Genomic DNA, 25,129 nt, shown 5'->3' with positions numbered 1-25,129 from the left:
GCCCGCGAGGGGCGGCGGTGCGCGTCCTCCGACCTTTTCATACCCCTACTATCCACGTCGGCATGGAGTTGAGAATATAAAATGTGGCGAGCCCGAAGCGTGGGCTCGCTGCGCTCGCCACGCTTCGGGCTCGGTGGCTCGCTGCGCTCGCCACACTTTATATTCTCAACTCCACGCCGACGTGGATAGTAGGGGTATGAAAAGGTCGGAGGACGCGTGGATAGTAGGGGTATGAAAAGGTCGGAGGACGCGAGGGGCTCGCTGCGCTCACCACGCTTCGGGCTCGGTGGCTCGCTGCGCTCGCCACACTTTATATTCACAACTCTACGCCGACGTGGATAGTAGGGGTATGAAAAGGTCGGAGGACGCGCACGCCACGCTGCGCTCGCCACGCTTCGGGTTGGAGTCAATCGTGGGGTGACGCTCACAATGGGGTTGCGTAACTTTTTGACCATGACGGGGCCATATACAATGTGAAATGGGTCATATTGGCCCATTTCACATAGTTTCCTATGTAAAATGGACTTAATCAAGTCCATCTCATCTTGTGCAATTATAATGCTCCCGATTTCAATGTTAAAAATATTTTAACATTAAAGCCTATGGCAAAATCGCGTCCATCGCGTCGGTCGCGTCGGGGGCCATGTTAATGCACGCAACCGACGTGATGCCCCCGATTTTGCCTTTGCCGGCAAAATGGACCTGATTTCAAAGGAAATCACGTCCATCGCGTCCATCGTGTACCTTAACTTTAAGGTACACAATGGACGCGATTGTGGCCGTGCTAGGAAACAAGTACCCATTTTTTTATGTCATCCATAGGGAACAGCAGGGTTGACCCAGGTTCAGTGTAGTCGCAGACCTGGGTCCAACCTGGGTCACAGTGCTGTGTAAATGGAGTAGGAAGCTGGGTCCCACCAGGAATTTTGTTGCAAAAGGGGTATTATATGGCTGCACCAAGTGTCACTGACCCTGGTTCCGCCACTGCCGTTTCTCACATTATAAAATGTTTTGGGGTCCATTTAGCAACAAGAAATAAAACTTATTGTAAATGATAAAACACGCTGTGTATGATAAATGATGCTCCAACCAATCAGCAAACACATGGCGGTTAGAGGCTGAACACATGACAAAAAGGAGCTGAATGGCTTGAACAACATTAATTATAAACAACTAGTTTTATCGCTCGTTGACAAATGAGCATTTGCCATCTGCGACGGCAGCATGAGTAAGATAGTTATTGGCCTGGGTCCTCTTGGTCTTGGCCCTCCCCACGAACACCTCTGTCTGTCAATCAGGCAGAGGCTTTCCATGTTCTGCACTGTGATCGCAGGACCAGTCCTGCAGCACACATGCAGAACGGTTCCCTGCACCATTTGCAAACATGCATTTTGGATTGCTTATGGATTCCAATCCATCCTTAGCCTCATTGTCACTCACAAACCATAAAAGAGACGACATGAAAGAAAACCTAAGCCTATCACTTTGATTTAAGGAATATTGCAAAGGACAATTTCAAAATTTGTAATCAGTCACAAACTGTTATGTAAAGTTAGTAAGCTTAAACTCATTATTAGCCTCCGTCCACTAATGATGCCATCTGGCCATGAGGTGGCAGCACCTACAAATATGAGTTCTGTAATATATGGATATCATTCTTCATTTTGCTGCTGCACACTTCCTCGGGTAGGCTCCGCCTCAGTATGACAGCATCAGCACAACACAGTGTTATAGTAGGAGAATACAGGAAACCACCGGGGTGGGACAGAGCAGAGTAGGGACTTTATTACAGCACAGCCTAGAATGTAGACTTGTTTGTATATGAATATTTGCCTATCTATATACAGTACCTTCTGCACATATCACATGAAGATAGGGCTACAGAACTAGAAAATCACCACTAGTGCCTTAACACCTGCTCCTGTCTGAGCACCATGGACGATCAGCACAAGGGAGAGGTAATGTACAGTGTTACTGCACAATTGTAACATGCAGAGAATAGCTGGCTGGCAGGCTAAACAATAGGTCATTGTGCTACACTGCTGGGATGTATGAGTGGAGTATTCATACTGGGAATGGGATTTGTTTTCATTATTCCATGTTTTAAATATATAATTAGTTACTTCTTATACAGAGGTATATGCAATATACAGTACAAATGATGATGATCAGAATATACATGCTACATATGTGTTCCTTCTTTTATTTTGTTTTTTTCATGTTTCATTTGCACATTAGGAGGGTATGGGTGAAAACCGGACCAGGACAAAACCCCCGGACCGCCGGACCGGATATCAAACTCTGTATTTTGTAGCTTGTAGCCTCCGGTCCGGGGGGTGTCCTGTCCGGGGGTGTCCTGTCCAGGGGGGCTGCCTGTCACCAGGTAGAGGAGAAGGGGTAGAATAAAGCCTCCCTGTATGGTTCGGGCATGTAGCAAAAACCGGACGGTCCGGACCACCCGGGGAGGCTGTAATCTCCCCTCCCCCATGTCCCTGGTGATAGCTATCACAGGGACCCCCCGGACAGGACACCCCCCGGACCGGACCCTACAAGCTCCGGACTGCAGATTTTGATGTCCTGTCCGGAGTGTAGTCCGGGTCCAGGTTTTACATAGTCCCCATTAGGATTATAATTCCTACTACCTAATTATGTGGGTATATCTGGTATAGTACACAGTGAGAATTAAACATGCAGTAGTTACCAATCAGCACATTCTCCCATTCTCAAGGTGCCCATGCACGGTACAGTTGCTGGGTGCCCCGCACACATCTCATCGCTCAATGCGATGCGTTCTAGTCTAAATTGCATACAATAATTGTACCGTGTATGGGCACATTTGTCATACAGAACGTATAACAGCTAACTGCTAGTTACATCTTATATTATTCCAGAGGACTTATTTATTTAATTTATTTACATTTTGTTATATAGCCAGCATATTCCGTTGCACTTTACAATAGGAAACAACAGTGATAAAACAAACTGGATAGTAATAGACCGACATAGAGGTAGGAGGGCCCTGCTCGCAAGCTTACAATCTATAGGACTTGTTTATAGATCCAACATATATATATTGAAGAACTTTTATAGCTGCGTAAATTCACAAATTTGCATAATGTACTAATGCTTTATTATAATTTAATTATCCTTTATATTTTAACAGATTTACTGACTGCTTGACTCCCAGTGCGATATTTGATATACACCCACTCCTGACCAGACAAGTAGGGGGTATTTATCAAAGCTTTGATAGAGAGAAAAAATTGTAAGAGATAAAGTACTAGCCAATTCGCTTCTACCTTACATTTTGCAAGCTGTGGCCGAGATGTACTGAGCCTTTAAAAGTGATTAAATTAAGAGTGATAAACCACCAACAAATCAGCTCCTACTTGTCATGTTTTAAACATTTAGCTTTAAAAAGTGATAACATGGAGAATTATAAATCACCAGCCAATCAACTCCTAACTGTCATGTGACACGCTGGGTTTGAAAAATGTCAGGCAGGAGCTGATTGGTTGGTTGTTTATCACTTTCCATTGTATGACTTTTTGAAGTTTCGTGCATCTGGCCCACAGCCTGTAATGTGGCAGTTAGGATCTAATTGGCTGGCACTTTATCACTTTCTATTTGATCACTTTTCAAGCTTAGTACATCTGGCCTGTGTTTGAAAAATGATGAGCTGCTTGGTTGATACTTAATGTCTCACAATTTTATCTCTCTCTGGGTGGGATGTACTAAAGGGAAAATGCGGTAAAACGGGGGGGTTTACCGCATTTTCCTATGTACCAATACCCGTCCGCCCCGTCTTCGCCTGGCAGGGTGGTGATACCCTATAGAAGCCTATGGGCTTCTATCGCCATCCGCCGTCCGCGCACCCCCTCCTCCCGTCGTCCTTTGATCTCCTCCTCCCCCAGCAGGTGTCACAGCCAGGAGGACATCCGGCTGCAGGGGGGAGGAGGAGACGCAGGGGGACACTGGCAGCCGCCGGGATGTGATGGAGACCCCCACAAACCACATCACAGGTATCGCGGGGGTCTCCGTCACTGCAACCCGATGCTAGCTGCATATGTTAGTACATATGCGGTAGCATCACGGCGGCTGGCAGGCGAGGGGCGGCGATGTATATTAATACATCCCACCCTCTGTGTTAATATATACCTCCTTTTTTACCCCCATGCAATATATTAGATCTTTGTGGATGTAGAAAGTACGGGTGTGGTACGACCTCCCGATAGCTGGGATTCCGACGGTCATTACACTGATGTCGGAATCCTGACTGCCGGGACTCCCAACAACGGGGATAGTGCTGTGAAGCCCCTTGTGGGCTCGATGTGCTCGCCACATGTTCTTTTCTCCCTCGTGGGGGTCCTGGATAGCCCCTGTACATCGGGATCCCGACTATCGTGCTTTTAGCAGTCGGGATTCCGACGTTGTTCTACTGGCCGTCGGAATCCCGAATATTGGGAGGCCATCCGTTTCCGTAAGTAGGTACTACTATAAAAGATAGGGGTGGTTCATAACAGCATTCCTCTGTAACTCGGCAGTTTTTGCTACTAACACACATTAATTATGTCACAACTACATTCCGAAACATGTTCCCATCTTCCCCGAAAACCATTGTCTACCCTCTGTGCCCATCAACATGCTTATTTAAACATTGAGTTACATGTACAGTAATTATGCTGCTAGTATATTCTATGAGCCATGAGTTATACAGTATATGCAATGCCTGTTTCCCCCAGTATAGGTGTAGCTAGAGCACATCAGTGTCCCCTTAGCTGTAAGCTTTTCTCTGACTGTGCCATCTCTGACCCCTTAATAAGCTACAGTATAATATTAGTACAGTGCATTAGTACATAATATTAGTACAGTGCATTAGTACATAATATTAGTACAGGCACCTAAAGGCCCTAATTGGGAGAAAAAATCAGCGCTAACTAAAAACATGCATATCCGCTTATTGCAGAAATACAGCCTCTTATCTGCAAACATCTTTTTATGATATCCGACGATTAGTGTGGCCAATCCCGGGATCGGGATTGGCGGGATCCCGGGATTTGGCCTAAAAAAGTCCGGGATTTCAATCCCGGGATTGGAGAATCCAATCCCGGGATTTCGGGATTAGACTGCGCATGCGCAGTCTAATGCCGTGCCGCGTCTGAGCACTCGCTCAGACGCTGCCCGGCTGTTCCCGTAAACTGACCCGGCGTGCGGCCTGCGTAGCGTGACAGTAGAGGTCACGCTGCGCAGGCCACACGTCACCAGTGACCGCCGGCCTGCCTCTGCCTGCCCACCTCTTCGCCGCCCGCCTGCACGTTAGCCTGCCTCCGCCCACCTGCCTGCTGTCTTCGATGGAGGTGCACTTGCCGGGAGGCACCGTGCACCTCCAAACCCACTCCCGGCCGCCCGCCCGCTCCCTTATGTAAGTAGATGTGCGGGTCGGCCGGGGTGGGTCCAATGCTAATAATGGGCTTTTTGGTTTGGATGCCAATCCCGGGATCCCGGGAATCCCGGGATTGAGCATTTTTCAATCCCGAATCCCGGGATTGAAAAAATGCCCCGGGATTGGCATCCCTACCGACGATGTGCTTGTTGCACATTTGCAGCTGTGAAATAACAAAACCTGGCCGATATCCCATAGAAGCCTATGGGCTTTTTACTGAGACCCCGCCACCCCACACAGTAAACCACCGCCCTGTGACGACCCACTGCCGACCCCCCCCCCCCCCCTTCACTTTTGTCCGGGCAGCACAATTCTGTGCTGGACGGACCAGTGGCCTCCTCCCTAGCCCCTACATCCCCTCCGGGTGCAGGGAGGAGGAGGAGGCGGAGCCATACCCGACAGCCAGCAGACAGCTAACAGCCAGCAACTGTTCATTTTCTAGATGTACTACTAAGTGAACAACAGCTGGACTTCGTTCATGTATGGGAAATGAAATAATTTGGCATACAGCTTCATTGCTGCTTATGTATCTTCCAGCCTTATACTGTGAAATTTCATAATTTATATAACAGTATGTATATAAAAACATGTGCGTATACAAATGCGTGTCCAAATTTCAAAGCAATTGGTAAAGAACTTTCAGAGATTTAAGATGTTGAACAAACGACCATTTACATTTTTATTTATATAGATTATTGGAAAACAATTGTTGCAATTGTATGTTTCTTATGGCTGATGGAATGCAATTAAGCTTCTTTGTGGGTTTAAATGTGTAAATGTATGTGACATATGTCCTGCTTTTTTAACGTAAATTACACCACACTTTGATCCGACTCTGCCTCAAGCACTTTTAAAGCAGGTGCTTTTTGTTTCTGTTATGTCATTTAAAGAATGCAGTATATTGCGCTAATCCTTTACAAGCTTCTTAAGAGTCAGAACTTCTGGTTCTGAAGAGTACTGTATAGCAAAAGCTAGCCTGCCACCATCTGTGTTTGTGCATTTGTGAGAAAGAGATGTACAGTAGATTTACTCTCTGCCAGCAGATGGCAGTGTTTTGGAGGCTCACGGACACTAGACATATATATATATATATATATATATATATATATATATACCGTATATATATATATATATATGTTAGCCATTTGTAATGCAGATATATTAACCTTAAGCATTTATATTATTTCACTTATGCAGTAACATATAGACGGCATAACGCTTGCTCAGCGGAGCCTTTATAAATAAATTATAAGCTCTTTGGGTCAGGATTAATTGCTACAGTGTATTAAGGCAAGCTCACAATTTGTAGAGCTGGCTCGGTTCTTTGCCTTAGATTGACAACTGTGTAGTATGGTTTATCCTGCGCTGTATTCTGGCTCATGTTCATAATTTAATGTTATGTATTTTTTGCATGCTTGTTTGTATCCAATAGTCCCAAATAAATCCATATTTATTTATTCTAACCACACCCACTGTTTTGCATGGCAATGAGACTACTTTGCTTTAAAGCATTATGTGAAAAATCATTGTGTGATAGAAGTCATTTAGTAAATGGCGATGATTAGATTTATACTGCATGCAGTATAAAATCTAGCCGTCGCCGGGTGGTACACACACGGGTCAGTTTGCTTAGAAATAGCCCTGGAAACACCCCGTATTTATGGGCTTTTTATCCTCTTGCAACTTTTGCTTTGTATCACAGAAAATAAATGACTTAATAGATAAAGACATTGCTGAAAAGCACAGACGGAGATAGTGAACTCAATTCAGACTTGAATGCAGGAAAATTTTGATCTCAAAATGGGAAAAAGCATGTGCACTGGAGGTTGGGCAGATGTAACATGTGCAGAGAGAGTTAGATTTGGGTGGGGTGTGTTCAAACTGAAATAAAAATGGCAGTGAAAAAATAAAGCAGCAGTATTTACCCTGAACAGAAACAAAATAACTGTCTATATTGAGAATAAATTTGTCCTGTGATCAGGACTGAATTAGTCCCAATACCCCCTGAGAACTCCATGTACACATTCAATCCACCAACAAAATGTCTGATTTAGTCATTGATCTTATAATTTATACCGTTTTGTTAAGATATCAGGATTGTCTAAGGTACTTGTATAGTTTCACGGCGGCAGGGTACTTTACGTTTTCAGCGTAGGCTAAGCTACGTTGTCAGCGTAGCCCAACGGCTGCCTAGCGTAGTCAGGGTAGTGTCCCCGCGGCAGCCCTGCGTAGTCAGTGTAGTGTCCCCGTCAGTGCGCAGGCAGCGTAGTCACCGTACTGTCCCCGGGAGCTGCAGCTCTTTCCCCGGCATCCCTGGCAAGCCTAATGTCCCCTGTGCTGGCAGACACCGGCGGAGAGGTGCTCCATCTGCCTGAGACGCATGAGCATATGTGTCTCAGTAATTCTTGCAGCAGGGTATGGCAACCCTGCCCATGTTCGCTTCAGGGAGACGGGGTTAGGGGGTTCTGTAGCATGTGCACCTCGTGCACAAAGGGGGGTTTGGGTGCAAGTGCGTCTAATGCATAATAAAGGACGCATTTGCCAGTGCTCCATGTTACATACTGGCAAATGCCTTCTTTTCAAACCCCCCACTATCCATGCCAGCCCAAAGCGCGGCGAGCGGACTCGTTACGTGTCCTCCCGACCTGTTCATACCCCCACTATCCACGACGGTGTGGAGTTGATTTTATAAAGTGTGGCAAGCGCAGCAATCCACCAAGCCTGAAGTGCAGTGCACCCCACGAGAGGACATGGAATACACGTCAAGTAATCCGCGTCTCCTTGTGGGGCTCGCTGCACTCACCACGCTTCGGGCTGATGTGAATAGTGGGGGTGTTTAAAAAAAACATTCACACCTGGCATATCATCCAACTGGATTATATTGAACAATAAAGAAGAAAACCAATGCTGACTACACGCTAACTGTGTAACGCTGACTGACTCCGCTAACTGCTTAAGCTCCGGCTAGTCACGAATGTACGCGCTGGCTGCGGGAACACTACGCTGATTCTGACAGGGACACTACGCTGACAACGTAAATGCCGCTGTGAAATTACACAATTACCTTGTCTAATTAAAGAGAAATACTACAAAATTAGTATGGTAATCCTTGTATATGACAAAGGTTCTGCTGTCTACAATGAGGTATTTTCAATTGTCCTGATGAGCGGTGGAGAGGGGGGTTTGTACGGTGAGGATAAGCCACCCTCGCCTTCCAACCCCCTCAGCGGCAATGTTCCCCGGAACGGCGAGGTTCACCACAAATTCAGCAAGCCCGCTGCAGATCGCCGTGAGCCTCGTTTTTTGACGGCCGCATTCACCGTTTCCACCTTGCTTTTTAGGAACAGCGAGGTGGAAACGGCCAGTGAAGGGGTGGCTATGATGGCGGGCAATAGGCACTGTTCCCCGTCATAGCTAGCCAAATAGGCTTTGAATATACAACAATATGTCATACATTACTTCTGATGCTTATTATAAGCTGCTGCATAGTTCAACACAAATGTTTGCTCATAACAATAAGATTTAACCATCTATATTTTGTATTGCAGAACACATTTAATGGAGATGAAGCCAGCAGCATTGTAAAAGAGGTAAATGTGGGTTAATATCATAGTTTTTAATCGTATATGTTTTATATGTTCTGTGATTATTTTACACATGTGCAATGATGAAGTAAATAAAGCCTTTATAGTCTAGTGCAGGGGTGACCAACCCGCGGCTCTCGAGACACATGCGGCTCTCCCCCTTGTTAAGTGCGGCTCCTGCTCCCACTGCTGCCCTCCGTCCCGCCCCCCGCAGCCGGTTCTCCGAATCCCGTGTCCATCTCCTTTTCAGGAAAGGAGAGCGCGCATCGCGCATCTCTCCTACCCTACTGTGCAAGTGTGCATCCTTGTGACTGGGCCATCCGCCAATCAGAGCTCGCGGGCCGGCAGCCAATCAAGAGCCAGCCCGCAAGCTGTGATTGGTTGACGGCCCAGTCACAGGGAAGTGAGGGGTGAAGGAGACGCGCGGTGTGCTGTGCTCTCCTCCCATCGGTGACATGACAGGACTGCAGGGGGACGCCAGACTGTCCTCTCCCCACCTGGCAGCAAAAGCAACAACGGTGAGTACTGCTGCTGGGAAATTTGCACTGTGGGGGCATAGCAGATTGTGGCACTGTGGGGGCATAGCAGATTGTGGCACTGTGGGGGCATAGCAGATTGTGGCACTGTGGGGGCATAGCAGATTGTGGCACTGTGGGGGCATAGCAGATTGTGGCACTGTGGGGGCATAGCAGATTGTGGCACTGTGGGGGCATAGCAGATTGTGGCACTGTGGGGGCATAACAGATTGTGGCACTGTGGGGGCATAGCAGTTTGTGGCACTGTGGGGGCATACCAGCTTTTTGGCACTGTTTGGGCATACCAGCTTTCTGGCACTGTTGGGGGCATATGTATACCACGCACTGCACTATTGGAGGCATATTTGTATCACACCCACCCAAGGGGTCAAAATAGACCACGCCTTCTTTTTTGGCGCACATGTTGTTGGCTCTTTAGCTTGACTACAGATATTTGTCAGCTCTTTACCTCTGACCGGTTGGCCACCCCTGATCTAGTGTATATAGCTGACCCTTAGGTCTGGCAGCAGCGGGCTAGCCTCTTATACTATTCATGATATCATGATATACTATATCGGGACTGTCCAACCTAAATCGGGGCAAGTGGGAGTCATGTTATACTGATTTCCAAAGTTTTCTATAGTCTGATTTTTCTGACTTAGCTCTGGGAGACTCTGATTGGGATTGCACCCGGAAGTATGTTTGTAGAAGGCACAAAACAAAGGCTGTAGCTAATAACTAGAGACAGGATTATATGCAACATAAAAAGCTTGAAATATGCATGCAAATATGCATGAAAAATACTTAAAATATGTATGCAAAGTGTTAAAATATGCTACATTAAATAATAAAAAAGTAATTTTTAACGTATTTATTTAAAAATCAGCATGCAATTAAAAGGGGCAGACTAGATGGGCCAAATGGTTCTTATCTGCCGTCAAATTCTATGTTTCTATGTTTCTAATTAGTTGCAAATAAACCTCAAAAATAGGCCCACAGCATCTGCAGATGTCTAGTGCTGTACACAGATTTTTTTTCTTCCTGGCTGCTACAGCAGACTGCAGCATCCAAAGCTCTTCTTGCATCAACTACACGGACCCTCATCTCCTTCACCGATGGATCCAATGTCAGCATAGCGTGTGAGGGCGGCGCAGTGGAAGGCTTCCTCCCTGCGCTGCATTACTGACTGTGACACGGCATTTCCTCTGCGCCGCGTGATGTGCCCGCCTCCTCTGCTGCAGAAGTCTGTCTCTTGGTGTAAATAACTAATAAAAATGTGCTCTGTCTATCTTGTAATTTCAGCCTTTACACACTACAAAATGGGATTAGATTTCAGCAAGGTTTACCTGGGAGGCTACTCCTCACTAAAGGTGGCCATACACTACTGCGATTTATTGCCATCCGATCCCCCTTGAGCTGTCCGGGACCTTCCCGGGTGGCAGGATCAGATGCGGAACATGACATGTAGTCTTTTAAAAAACGATGTATTGCATGCTACCCCGTTCACCGCCACCGGGTAGGGGTCCCAGTTGGAGGTCAGACCTGCATGCAGGTCCAACCTCTAACTTTGGTCCAATGTAAACAGGACCGTGCATTGGACTTGATGGGATGTCAAACATCTGATTTGGGCCAATTTCTCGGACAGAATCGTGGAAATCGGGTGAAATTGGCCCAAATCGGACTATTATAGGGGGCCTTTACTCATTCCATCAGCTGTGGCTTTTTATTCTGCAAAATGACACTAAACTTGCTGACGTCACAATTGGGAGGGTAAATTCAAATGCCCACCCAGCTGGGGGTACGGGCAGATATGTTGAGCGGTATCCTGATAATAGGTCTACAGTAAAAGTTCGGCAGCTAATAGGTTGTTACAATCCAGGTGGACAATGATTGGGATCAGTACCCGTGCCGAGCTTACTGATAACAGAGCGTGGCACCTTGCTCAAGCATGGGGAGCGAAATGGTTCAATAATTGGGGTCATATGGGTTTAAAAAATACAAAAGGACACTCAAAAATGGAAGAAAAAAAAACCCTGTGTCTGCCTTTTTTGTGTCAAGCGTGTTATTGTACCTCTCAATATTTTCAGTTGTCTACTATTCCACTGTTGACCGTGTGTACATTACCCATATGGTCATTGTGCTGGTTACACTAGTAAGGTGTCTCGTTACCTTGGATGCCCCCCATGGTGGGCATATTAGATCCTTTGCAGATATATGTAAAACAGTCAGCTACCTAGTCTCTTGGCCTTTTCTTTGCAAGGGAAATAAACGCTGTTTCACATCTCTGTAGAGGGTCACGGGAAATCATCCCAACCTGCAAGTGCTGTATAGGGCCTACACACGGGGGCAATTTAGGGGCATCTAAGCGAACTCACTAGATCGCCTATAAAATGCCCCTACATTGCTTAATATATAGGAGTATAGCGATAGCAATGCACAGCCCTGCGAATCGCTATCGCCCAGCATGCTGGATAAATCTATAATCGCCGAAGAACACTGGCCCTGAGAGATCACTTAGCACACAGCGCTGATACATTGCTGTGTGCTGAGCGATCTTGCTGGATGTTCTGAGCGATCTAGCAACGCTCAGGACACTATGCAAATCACTATGTGTGTAGGCCCCTTTAAAGGTTCATACCAGAGAGCAAAGATATGCATGTTACAGTACCTGCGGTATGCCGGGTTTTTGTTCACAGCCCCTTAGCGCTACCTAGAAAAATATATGAATCAAGGGCAAGAGGGTGAATTTGAATGCTGTTGCTGACTTATTTACTCTGTCACAACTGGCCAACGCCCCCCTCCCTCCTCGCATGCGGGGGCAAGTTAATTGGCTTGATCCTTGACTGATGTTCCCCAGTGATGTGGCTTATACGTGCATTCCCTTGGTAGACCTTTTTTTAACCATGGAATGCAATTTATGCTCATGCCAATTATTTACTAAAGGCATAATGATAGAAACTCTGTTCACATGGAAGTGTGTTTCATCATATCAGCGTTGCTCCTGTTGTGGTCTGGAATCTATAGTAAGCATAAAATACGTCTCTGCTTTGATCCTCTGGATAGGGAAGTGTTTATTGGTGTATTGTTTCCTGTATAGCTGCCATTATGTCTTATAACTACAAAATACGATTTGGGTGCATCAGAAACTAAGTGAAACCAGAAAACATTACTGTCACTAATTATTTTTTTATGTTCTAGATCATGGGTCTTCAAACTGTGGCCCTCCAGATGTTGTGGAACTACATGTCCCAGCATGCCCTAACAGTTTTGGCATGCTCTTATATGAAAAAATGTGGCAATGCATGTTGGAATATGTAGTTTCACAACATCTGGAGGGCCACAGGTTGAAGACCCATGTTCTAGATGTTCTTTTATGTTCTGGCTTGGTTGTGATTTAAAATTATGTGTGTGCAGAAATTGCATCTACAAAGTGTAGGAAACCCATACAGGCTTATACCACTTTTACACCAAAGATATATCTCGGGTTATTGCGGTTTGACCCTGGTCGGGCCTCAGTGTAAATGGCCCCTCAAAAAATAAACTGGTTCCAAAGACCCGGCAGTCCAGCCTGGCTAACAGGGGTAAGACCCATGTTCAGGTGCAGTGTAAATGGGTCACATTTACAGCAATGGGGGAGCCTATAGCTCCCAACCGCAGCCATCCATTCACTGCACAGAGACGGACACTAAGGGCTGCCCAGTAGCAGCTTACCTGATTGCTGGGCTTGTCCCCAGAATGACGTAAAGGGGGCTTGAATGGTGGATTTGCTGGGACTTGGACATAATGTCACCTCCAAGCGCTGACCGTCATGAGGCTGCACCAGTGTGCAGTGTGAAAGGTGCTGCAGTGCAGTGTAAATGGGGAAAATCCCAGGTCTGACCTGGATTGGACATGTGTTACAAATAATGGATCAGATCCAGGATTTTGGCTTAAAAGCGGTATTACTGTGGAGCGCTGCGAGTATAGGCCAGTGCAGGGAAATAAGATTATTGTGCAATGACTAACTAATATAGCCTCTATGAATGATAATTTAGTAATATGTTCAGCATAATAGTCAATTAAATATATTTCTATATAATTTAGACAAATTATTTGGGGAAAATAAAACGGGATATGGTCACTCGGTCTACAAACATTAGGTTGACACCACTAGGTCGACATGCATTAATGCAAATATGTCGCAGTTTACTGAGCCAGCCAGTATCGGCCCCTTGAAGTGTAATAATGAAGCTTTCCAGAATATGTGGGCTGCCTGCAAACGCAGTCACTATTTACCCAGCATGCAAAAAAAAAGAAAAATGCATCTGGTAAGAAATCTCAAGGTTTTTTTTCAAGCGGCAATCATTTACACTGCAAAACCATTATGATTTTGCAGTGTAAATGATTGCCGCTTTAAAATAAACTGGAGATTTCTTAACAAATCTCTCACTTTTTGAATCTCTCACCCTATTATATTCCACCACAGGTGATAGGCTTTAGTCTTGTTAGCACCCCGCGGATTTCCCTGCAAACCTTTGCCTGTTTTTATCTAGTATAATAACCAGAACTGCACACAGCAACATACAGTAGTTTTTATCCAGAAAATTGATCATTAGCATTACTTCCAATCTGAAATAACTGTGGTCCCGTGTTTTGTAATGACATAATGGGGGTCATCTACGAAGCAACAGGTTATAAAATCCGGCTCCTGGTTGTGTTTATGCCCTGATGTTTTATAGTGCAATGCCTTTGCTAGCAAGACATTATGCTCTGTATCTTGATCTTTATTTTTTGCAAATAGATATTTTTTTGTGCATAGATTTTCACATATTTCTGAAGAATAATGATATGTATTGTTAAATTGATATGTCAGCTGTAGACTTGTGTTATATACAAGTGTATACAGTAACACAGGCCTGTGCCTGTTCTATAACATCATACAATATTAAGCTGGGATCACAACAATGCTGCTATTCATTTAGTAGCACTTAGAAGTCTATTCATGGATGCTGGAAACACTGAGTACATTTCTATATTTAATCATTTTTATTTTTACATAAACAGAAAGGGACAAAAAGATTAAAAGAAGAGTATTGCGAATGGAGCAATTAAACAGCAATGAAGACTGTACTATGTGGTACATACATAAAACAAACATTGCGGTACAAAAAGTTACATTGTGATCAGGGCCGGCCTTAGGCATAGGCAAACTAGGCAATTGCCTAGGGCATTTGGAATGCCTAGGGGCATCAGCAGATTCTGCTGATTAAAATGATATGCAGCATGCCTATATTCTGTGTGTGAGTGAGGCTGTATCTGCATATGAAATAGTGTATTCATGGAAATCACTGTAACATAGCATTCCGTATGCAGGTACAGCCACAGTCGCACACAGAATATAGGCATGCCGCATATCATTTTAATCATCGGAAGCTCCTTGTGTGTGCTCGTCATAACAATGCAAAGAAGACGAATTTTCAGCAAAAAAGGGCCCCAACGTTAGCAGAACTGGCCAGGAGCTGCATGGCCTATTGAGACAAGATGTATGAGGAAACATCTGTATCCAAGCAGAAGCAGAGGTCACAGTGTTAGCGGCTGTGCGAGTGCTGACTGCGGGTGGGTTGGTTGTGCAATAGTGTTCGGCATATGTGTAAGGGGCATTATGTGTGTCATGTATAAATGCATTAATAATGTGTGACATATGTGTAACAGGCATTATGTGTGTCATGTGTATAAGGGCATTAATAATGTGCAACATATGTGTAAGGGGCATTATGTGTGTCATTATGTGTATGAAGGGCATTAATAAAGGTTGGCATAATGTGTAAGGGGCATTATGGTTATAAGGACATTAATAATGTGTGTCATGTGTAAGGGGCATTACTGTGTGGTATTATCAGGGTGCCGAGAGAAAGGGGTAGGGGGTACAAATTACCCAGGCCAAAGTCTGATGGGAGGGCCCAGTGGTGGCCCCGGGCCCCCTCCCCTTAAGTGACAGCAGCAGCTGCAGCTCTTCTCCTCTGCCCAGCACACACTGCTTTGTGCTGGGTTGCAGTGTGGCCATGGAGGTGGTTAAAATACAATATTTTCTCAGAATGTTTTTCTAAGGGTATAATGTGAGGAGTAATGTATATAAGGTAAAGTGGTACTACAGTGTGATGTAACGTGAATAAGGGACACCATCGAATTATATAATGTGAATAAAGTTGCACTACTTTGTGGCATTATTTGAATTGGGGGCAAAATTGTGTGGCCATGCCCCTTCCCTGTTTGGGCTGCGCACCAAATGTGTGCACTGTTTCTATTTAAAATATTGCGGGTAGGAGCACCAAAATGATGACTGCTATGATGAGGGTTGATGGTGCTGGTAAAGGGGAGCAGGGTCAGAGGCGGAACTAGTGGTGGTGCTAGGGGGCACCAGCCAAAATCTTGCCTAGGGCATCATTTAGGCTAGGGCCGGCTCTGATTGTGATAATAAAAGCAGTGAGGACCACAAAAATCTCAAAATCAGATGTTATATGGTATGAAAAGAAGGGGAAGGGGACATCAGCAGAGGGAGGGAGGACCATTGGGATGGTGGTACGGGGAAGCGGACGGGAGGAGGGAGAGGAAGCTGGATCAGTTGGATGGGAGCACTACAAGATGAGAAGTAACTTAGATGTGAGATTTAGGGGGGTATTCAATCGGGGTCGTGCTCCCGCAGCCATCTCCCGACAGGGGAGATGGCTGCGGGGCCCTATTCAATGCTGTCTTCCCCAACAGCATTGAAAAGGGGTGCTGCGCAGAACGAGCCCGACATCACAAGCTGTCGGGCTCGTTCTGCCGAGAAAAGCCGGAAATAGGCGAGCTCCCAGCCGGAGCTCGTCTATTTCCGTCATCAACTCGCGGCCACGCCCCCTTCTTGCCGCTCGGCGGCCGGGACATTGAATCCCGACTGCCGAGCTCCAGGCGAGCTAACCGAGAACGGGACAGGGGCACGGCTGTCGCACTAGCTCGACAGCCGTGCTCCTGACATTGAATACCCCCCTTAGTGTGAGTTTCAAAGTGGGTCAGCCAATGACTCCACATCTTGAAAAACTGAGGACACTGGTCATATAAAATAAGCTCATAAGCATAGATTTGCCATAATTTGTTGATTAATAATAGGTGAGTACAGTTATTTCCGATGGATTGCTATAAATTGTCTCATTGCATGAAGCCAGTGAGTTAGGGGCACCAGGGATTGGGCAAGAGAGCAGTGTCGTGGTCTGTGGTTTCTGATCTGAGTCTAGACCCTGAGACTAGACTGAAGAGGATATTAGGAACTTTGGTGGGTTTATGTAACTTACGAGCATTTAACAGTGTGGACCGGTAGGAGTGACAAAACTTTACTCCAATAGGATTGGATTTTTGGACAGGCCCAGGAAATGTGAGAGAGGGTGCTGTGCGAGCCACATTCTCGCCAGCAAAGATGAGAGTATGTCAGTAAGATAGTATATGTCATTGGTGAAGGCCACAATATTAATGAAAGATGCGCTTGTAAGATGAGTGCATTTATGGAAATTATGGGCATTCTTTAAATTTTTATAAAGACATCAGTTTCAAACATCTCCACCATTTCCATCTCCCAGCGACACTCATGCATCTGGTTGTGCAGTTGGCAATGTCTCAAGAGAAGTAAATAAAAAGTGAATATTAGACCTCTGTAAGAAAAATCTATTAAGACATAAGGATTCCTTAGGAGAAGGAAGTATTGAACCTCGAGGTTTAGCTACTGAATTAAACAAGTGACAACGTTTCAGGTATTTATAGTTAGCAGTGGCTAGATGGTGGAGTCAATTACTGACCTCAGAGAACTTGTGGAACCTGCGTTTGGGCACCAAATATGACAGGAATTTAATATTAGGCCACATTGATGGAGCACTAGGGTCCAAGCCGGGGGGCTCGATTATTCCATAAAGGGACCATTCTATGGGGGTAAGTAACTATGAAAAACTGTTGAACAGTAATAGGTTAGGGGCCTACTTTTGGTGACATCTGTTTGTTTTTTATCTTTTTTTAATATGCTCAGTTTTTGGCAAATTATGTAAACAGTACTAATAGACTCATTTAATAGTTTATTTCTCTTTCTCGAGTGTAGGTTCCACACAACCACATCAACTATAATTCCATCTGATATCATTGATGGGACTCTCTCGTTTAACCCACACACTCAATAGTTTGAGGCCTCTTTGATCAGCGTTGGATCTTGACTGTGCTCCTTGGTGTGATAAGAACACCTTAACTGGAGACGGTTATCTTTTTAGTGACCTTATTCCTTTGGCTAGTATTGCGCTGTGTCTTATATCCTGACCGACTGCACATGCCTGAGTTATCGCAGACATTTGGAGCTCTCATATGCAGCCTTGAGATCCCCGCAAAAATAACCCATCTACCACAAGTTACCACAAATAGTAGCATTGGGAAAACAAGCCACAAAATATCAATAAATGTTTTCCAATAACGCAGAAAAAAGTATTTTCTCTGTGTTATCTCTTTTCAAACATACCAAGGTTTAGTGTAAGTGTCAACTAGCACTGGTTATAGTGCATTGTCACCTCTACTTACATGTCCCCCTTTATTTTGTAGATAAGTTTAATGTTGTTCAAGAAATAGAGGTTGTGTGACATCTGTAGTAATTGAGAACCTTCCCTTTATATGTTGCTAAGCAATTTGTAAGTGTATAAGTACCAATTGTGTGAACTATTTGGCTATACAATAGCATCTGTAATAAAGACAGTTCTGGTGTCCCTCACTCATTACTAAATAAAATCTCAGGAGAAAAATATGACAGGTTCAATGATTGACCCAGATGATTTTAAAATGTTGGTAAGTAAATGGGATTTATTATTTCCGTTACTTGCACTTTCATATGCAGTCCCAAAAGGTATGGGGCAATTAATATGGGGCAATTACTAAAAGTATATTGTAGACTACTGTATGTTTGCACTGGTTAGGTATAGAGGTGAAAAACTCCATATCTATACAAATTAATGTCACAATGAAAAATAGTCAATTATTAATCATCATCACACCTGAATCACTGTAAATATATTATGCTGTAAAACAAGATTTGTTTGGGGGAGAAATACAAGATACATGAGAGCCTTCTTCTGGCTGTAGAGCACCTGCCTAACCCACAATTGTGGGTAGGAACCAAGTCCCCTAAAAAAATTAAAGCGAATAAAAAAGTCCTATGTTCCCTGAGACACAGACAAGGGCACTCGATAGCCACTATAACCATTGTATTTGTTTTTTTATTGTTAGGCATTATTTCGCTACCATTCACCAGCCCAGCAAAATAGTACAATAAACATTAACGTCAGAACACTTGAATTCCCGCCATAGATGTGAGGAGCAGTGTTAGCCTTTTATTATAGAGGATTGCCATGCTTAACCCTTTGAGTGCCAACATCTATGTAAGAGATGTGCAAAATATCTGCTAAAAATGGCAGCATCGCTCATTTGGTATGTAAAAAAGATAAAATTTGCTATATAAAAGGTAAACATTGGAGGTCATTATAATGAATAAAAAATTGTATTTGGCAATGTTCACACCTATTTTGACAAATTCACTTGCCACTCAAAGGGTTAAAACTGTAAAAACACATTTATGTGCTTGTGTCCAATGCTACTTTCATTGAATTAGTAATTTTAAAAAATGCCATTGAATTAAATAACATTGCTCCTACAGTAGTATTTCATTCTGCATGGACCAAAAGATCTTTGTTGACAAATTTTCAACCATTGGCTAGTTTTGTTATTATTCGAAAGCTAACTAGGGGTCCACCCTTAGTTTAAAATAAACAACAGTTAGACTGAAAAAGCTAAGAATACATATAATCAGCCGAATGTTTTGTTCTTTTTGCTAAAACTGGTTCAATTATGTTTATTTGTTGTCCAGTGTGTAGATGTCATCCTGGGTGAAGTGGACTACGATGAAAGCAGAGTAAATGAATGGATGTCTGCCGTGGTTGAACAATCTTTAACCCATCTAGTAAAGATGGAAAGAGCGTTTAAATATATTGGTAAGTTAAATACTATGAAGTAGGAGTTAGTTATTACTCATCAGGAAAAGATATACGACAATACAAACACACATTATAAGTTTTCTCAAAGCAACGTACAAACATGTTAAGTGTAAACTGCAAACATTCTCCCATTGTGTTAGTTTGGTCCCTTTCACATTGCAATTCTGGGTCACACCCCTGATTTTGTACTCAGGTAGAACCCTGTTGTAACCCAGCTGAGACCCTTTTGAAACTGGCCACCCAACCAGCATAAAGCTGATGTCACCAGAGGCAAGTCGGCACTTGAAGATGACACAATCTCCAAGCAACGACGGTTAACCGGCTAACATTGCTGTTAACGGGTCAGAGGTCGCACCTGATCACATATCACTGCGAGCCGGGGTGAATCCGTGTCCAACCCTGGACACTACCTGAGTTGAAAAGCCGGGTTGCTGGAACTGGGTTATTTCAACCAAGTGCTTTCAAGTCTGCGCTTATATCAATGAAGAGAGTAAAAGAAACCGCAAGCCATCCTTTACAATAACATGTATATTGTGATTTTTTTTAACAGATGTTAAACCAATAGCTACAGTATAATCTCCAATTGCACTCATTCAAATTGTCTTCCAGTCTCTCTGAATATATTGCAAAGTTCCCCAACAGTTTCAGAGATGTTTGATAGTGAACGTAGTTGGGCACACCCTCCTTTATAAAGCTTTTTTTTCCTTTTTAGCGCAGTAGTCCGGTAGCTACCAAATAGATTTATAATCAGTAGAGCATTTTGGCAATGAAGAATCAACTGGGTGTAAGTTGGTCACATGACACATTCTCCAGCTCACATGAAATCATGAGCCATCTGCTTTCATCTGCACCACGCCCCTCAGTAAATCAGACGTACGTTTTAGTGCTTTGAATGAACTCCTTTTTATATGCCAGTATATCAGAGAAAGACAAGACACAACTATGTGTTCTAGTTAACCTATTTGATCATTTTTCTACGTATCTATTTTACAGATGGAGCGCCTCTCGCTCAGTGCCCGGGCTCGCCAGACCACCCTCTCTGTCGAGCCGGCGCTCCATCTGAATGGGACGCGCGAGCATCCCACACGCACGCATGTCCCAGTTAGCGTGCGGGGTGGGACGCAAACCCTGCCCGTCTCCGCTTCAGGGAGACAGTCAGAGTTGGGGGGGGGGAGCGAGGAGGTGGGGGATGGCGATGGGGGACGGCGGTGAGGGACCCGGGTGGAGCTCCGGTTGAAGGGGATGCGTGTGCGTCTCGTGCGCATCCCCTTGCAGCGGCTGGCGGCTTGCGAATCCACCACCAGCCCCTGCCTGAATGAGAGGGGCTCCATCTGTAGTTACATTTACAATACCGAACATACCTCAGTTAGTATTGTACATTGTATTACTGAAAGCAGAAACGTTTTTGTTTCTATCTCTAGTGTATAGTAATGTACAGTTACATAAAGCAGTTTGGCAGACAGAACTATGATGCATGAAAATGACAGGGTGTGTCCCAAGCGCATACAACTTCTCAACACTAATTTGAAAGCTTTACTCATCACTATTATTGTCAGCTGCTATTTCATTTACTGGATTTGGCAGTTTTTAGGCTGCAATTAAACCCACTATTGGGGATTAACACACACACACACACAGTAATAAACCTGGAAATAAATAATATGCATAAAGTAATGAAATCTGTATGATCGACTGCCCAAATTACTCTGGACTTGGAATATGTAAGAAGAGAGTTGCAATATAGTTAAAAGCTTTATGGATCTGACTAACTGTAAATGTAGATACATCGCAGGGAAATAACTTCTAAAGTGAACAATTACATTTTTAAAGCAAAGGCCTTATTCAGATCTGATCGCAGTACAAATGTGTTCTCAACATGGGCAAAACAATGTTGTACTGCAGGTGGGACAGATGTAATATGTGCAGAGAGAGTTTCAGTTTTGTAGCATCAGTTTTGTAGTACATGCGATGCGATGGCTAAAATCGCGTCACACCCGCACAGTACAGTAGATCGCATCGCATCCCCCTACAAGTGCCAAAATCGCACGTTTGAGAACAAATTTGAACTGTGACCAGATCTGAATAAGGGCCAATTGGGCAGATGTATTAAGCCTTAACAAGAGATAAATGCAAGGGTGATAAAGAGAGATAAACTTCCAGCCAATCAGCTCCTTACTGACTTTTTTCAAACACAGCCTGTAATATGGCAGTTAGGATGTGATTGGCTGGAAGTTTATCTCTCCTTATCACCCTTGCATTTATCTCTTGTTAAGGCTTAATACATCTGCCCCAATGTGTATTGTCTATTTGATGAATTAGCATATTAATCCTGATACATGTATTTAATTATATTGCATGAGCCACTGTCATAGGCTGTCGTTTGGAGTATTAGAGTATTGGAGTATTGTTATATCAGGAAGAAAAACCAGGCTATGGTTGATATTACTGTAACTTCATATGGGAGTAGTATTTCTTACAGTATATGGGTTATTCACGTGCTGTGTTTTGGTTTATTTCAGTTACCTGTACAGTCATGCAAAAGCGAGGAGGGGGTCTACACAATGCAAGCTCCTCATTTTGGGATAGCTCTACTGATGGTAAAACTGATTCAAAGAACTGTTTACATAAAAAGTACTTTTCTCCAGTATAATGATGATACCAGCCATTTACAATAACATACTGTAAATCATAATAATGACTATAACATTTTTTGGTGTATCTGGTTATTTACTATTGGCACTTGAGACCAATTTCAGTTTGGTTTTCATATCTATAATACAGTAGTGGCTAAAATGAATTTATACTGTATGTAGAGTCCCTTCCTCGCGTTAACTGCAGAGGCGACTGGCTATCCACTGTTGCTGCACTGCCACTTCTGTCATACTGTATGACTGGCAGGCTGAGGCAGTGCATGTGTGCGATCGTATTGTACATGCATCAAGGTGCTGCTGCGATCCTGCGTGCAATGAGGATTAATTCTCAGAGGGACTGTTTGCGGAAGGTAAAGGCCATTTTCGTGTCAAGTATCTAATGTCAGCTGAGACAGAAGCAAAATGCCAACATCTATACTTGTGTCCTTTCTGCATATCCACAGGTCTACCCTTAAACCTTGTTCTTACGTATAGCCTGCAAATGTGTACACAATTGCAAATGAGCTGTGATAGTTCTTGTGGAGATTTTTTTATTTGTTGGCAACAGCTTCGCTTGTGGATATCAGCATTTGCTAAGCGGAAAACAGGGCCCTGGTGGACTATATTTTAAATTAGGGCCTTTCAATTAAAAATTTGGGGTTTCAGCTACAATCTGTAACTTGTAAATTGGGGAAAGTGAAAAAAGCAGGCAACAGGTTAAAGGTTAAAGGCCTTTTTCACATTACACATTTTACATCCACTGACGTCTGAATTGTGATGTGATGTGCGGCAATCATTTACACTGCAAAATCAAACTGGTTTTGCCATGTAAACAATTGCCGCTTTAAAAAAAACATGTAGATTTCTTACCTATTAAATTTCACCCAGTGTATCTAACAAATAACTATATAGAGGATAATGGTTATATTTGCTATATTTAGTAAAATCAGCTCCTAAAAATCTTGGTCTTTGTGAATTTCTTCAGAAGTAACGGAAATTGAACAAATAAACAGTCAGTCAGCATAAAATCAGTGTTTAATTCTTGGTTGTGATGCACTGAATACTCAGTAATAGCGCTGCAGTAATCTGCGAGGAGGAAAATGCACTTATTGGGACACATGAGGACAGATAGTAACCAGGGACTTAATGTTATCCAGTATTCATGAGGTAACATGTTCTAATTCTTCAGCAAGCTTTACTAGCTACTTGTGTGTCCTGAAGTTACTTGTTACCTTATAATGGGTTTTCATTTATGCATTATTTTAACTTTATTTCTAGAATAACAGGGCTGACTTCCATGTGGGTGCACACCATGAAATAAGGAAATGAATAAATTGATACAATGTGAAGCTGTTGTCTCTCTCCAATGTATTGTTTCTTAAACCTGTTTTCTTCTATTTAGGCAGCTGCACAGTGCGGTGGGAAAACCGGACCATGTACTGCATTGTCAATGTGTTTGCTGTGGCCATACACCTATAGCTAACATTGAGAAATGATTTCTGCCTCCCGCCGGGGCCTGGGACACTTATAAGATACTCAGATAATTGGTGTAACCAAACTTTTGCAGCTTACCGCTCTACGTGACAGCCAGAACACAAGTTGCTCACCTGAAATCCAATACTCCAGGAATTACAAGCCACTGCTTTGGTCTGCTACATAGTGTATTACTGATATATAATAAAGTGTTATATGATACAATGCTCAGTAATACGCAGATCCTCAGGAAACATACAGTATATACAATACAATTGTCAATGATATAAAGGGCACCAGAAAACAGTGAATATAACAGTATAATTGCATTACTTCATATATTATTATTTAATTGATGCTTTAATAAACATATTATATCATGAATAAATACACTGTGATGTACTCCCATAATAGCAAACACACATCATCGCATTGCATGGAAAAATAACAAGTCATCACAATGAGGAGAGAACATTCTCTTCCAGTTCTTCATCCATGGTATTGCCTTCTCGCCTCCTTGCTGCACAGCTCAGTTTATTTGCTCTTAGACATTTGCACTGCCGTTTAAGTTAAAGCTATTTTACAGCTATTAATGCATTTTACAATGTAATGTTAATATAAAAAAAGCTATTTTACATTGAAGAATATAAGATTGTATCATGTATATATACATTGGAACATCTACATGGATCCTATGTTCAGCCATTAAAGATGTTGCCTAACTCAGTCATGACTGATGTCTTTATTTGTGTGCAGAAAGAGGGTATTCAATTGATAGCAAGGTTTAGGGCCAGATTCTCTAAGCTTCTAAAGTGATAAAATGAAGAGTGATAAACAGCCAGCCAATCAGCTCCTGCCTGACATTTTTCAAACACAGTCTGTGACAGGCAGCTGATTGGTTGGCTGTTTATCACTCTCCATGTTATCACTTTTGAAGCTTAGAGAATCTGGCCCCAAGTGAGGTAAAAAATCTTGCGTACCTCACGCCCAATTTTGGATTACCTCAGGTTTGTGTGCTCCAATACCCATAGTAAAGAATACTAAATATTTGCCGTCCAATGATAAACACTGTGCAATGATTAAGGTATATACAGTACATTCTCTTTTAAGGCCGAGAACTTTTCCTCTTAGAAAAAAGAAAGACAGTAGAAGAATGCGATTATTCCAGAGTAAATTACATCATACTCAGGGACATTAACACTTTCCAGGCTCACCTAGTATTATAGAGATGTTTGCACATAAAATATCAAAAAAATTAAGATTGTGTAATCTTGAACTAATATCTGGAGTGCCCATATCTGTGTTAATCCAAAATTGAGTGCGAGGTACACAAGTTTTTTTTTTACCTTGCTCAATTGAACCCCCTACCTCATTTTTTATTGCGTTTTCTAAGGAGTGGTACTCCTGGGTTAATACTTAGCCACAGTCCTAGGGTGCTGGATTCTGAGATTTATTT

At 43.4% G+C, this 25,129-nt stretch overlaps 1 protein-coding gene across 1 annotated transcript; it reads left to right on the top strand.

Annotated features, from left to right (window-relative positions):
• Window positions 1-1,696: 1,696 nt before the first annotated feature.
• DYNLT3 (dynein light chain Tctex-type 3) lies at window positions 1,697-24,399 on the top strand. The gene is made up of 5 exons (XM_083172601.1): window positions 1,697-1,958; window positions 8,992-9,033; window positions 19,444-19,567; window positions 22,090-22,167; window positions 23,603-24,399. The coding sequence occupies exons 1-5, from the start codon at window positions 1,935-1,937 to the stop codon at window positions 23,677-23,679; spliced, it is 345 nt and encodes a 114-aa protein (XP_083028727.1). The 5' UTR covers window positions 1,697-1,934; the 3' UTR covers window positions 23,680-24,399.
• The last annotated feature ends 730 nt before the right edge of the window (window positions 24,400-25,129 follow it).

The sequence above is a fragment of the Crinia signifera genome, chromosome 2, assembly GCF_055691185.1.
Source record: "Crinia signifera chromosome 2, ASM5569118v1, whole genome shotgun sequence".
NCBI classification, from domain to species: Eukaryota; Metazoa; Chordata; class Amphibia; order Anura; family Myobatrachidae; genus Crinia; species Crinia signifera.
Note: the sequence above shows the minus strand (reverse complement) of the source record. Positions and strands in the feature narration are given on the sequence as shown.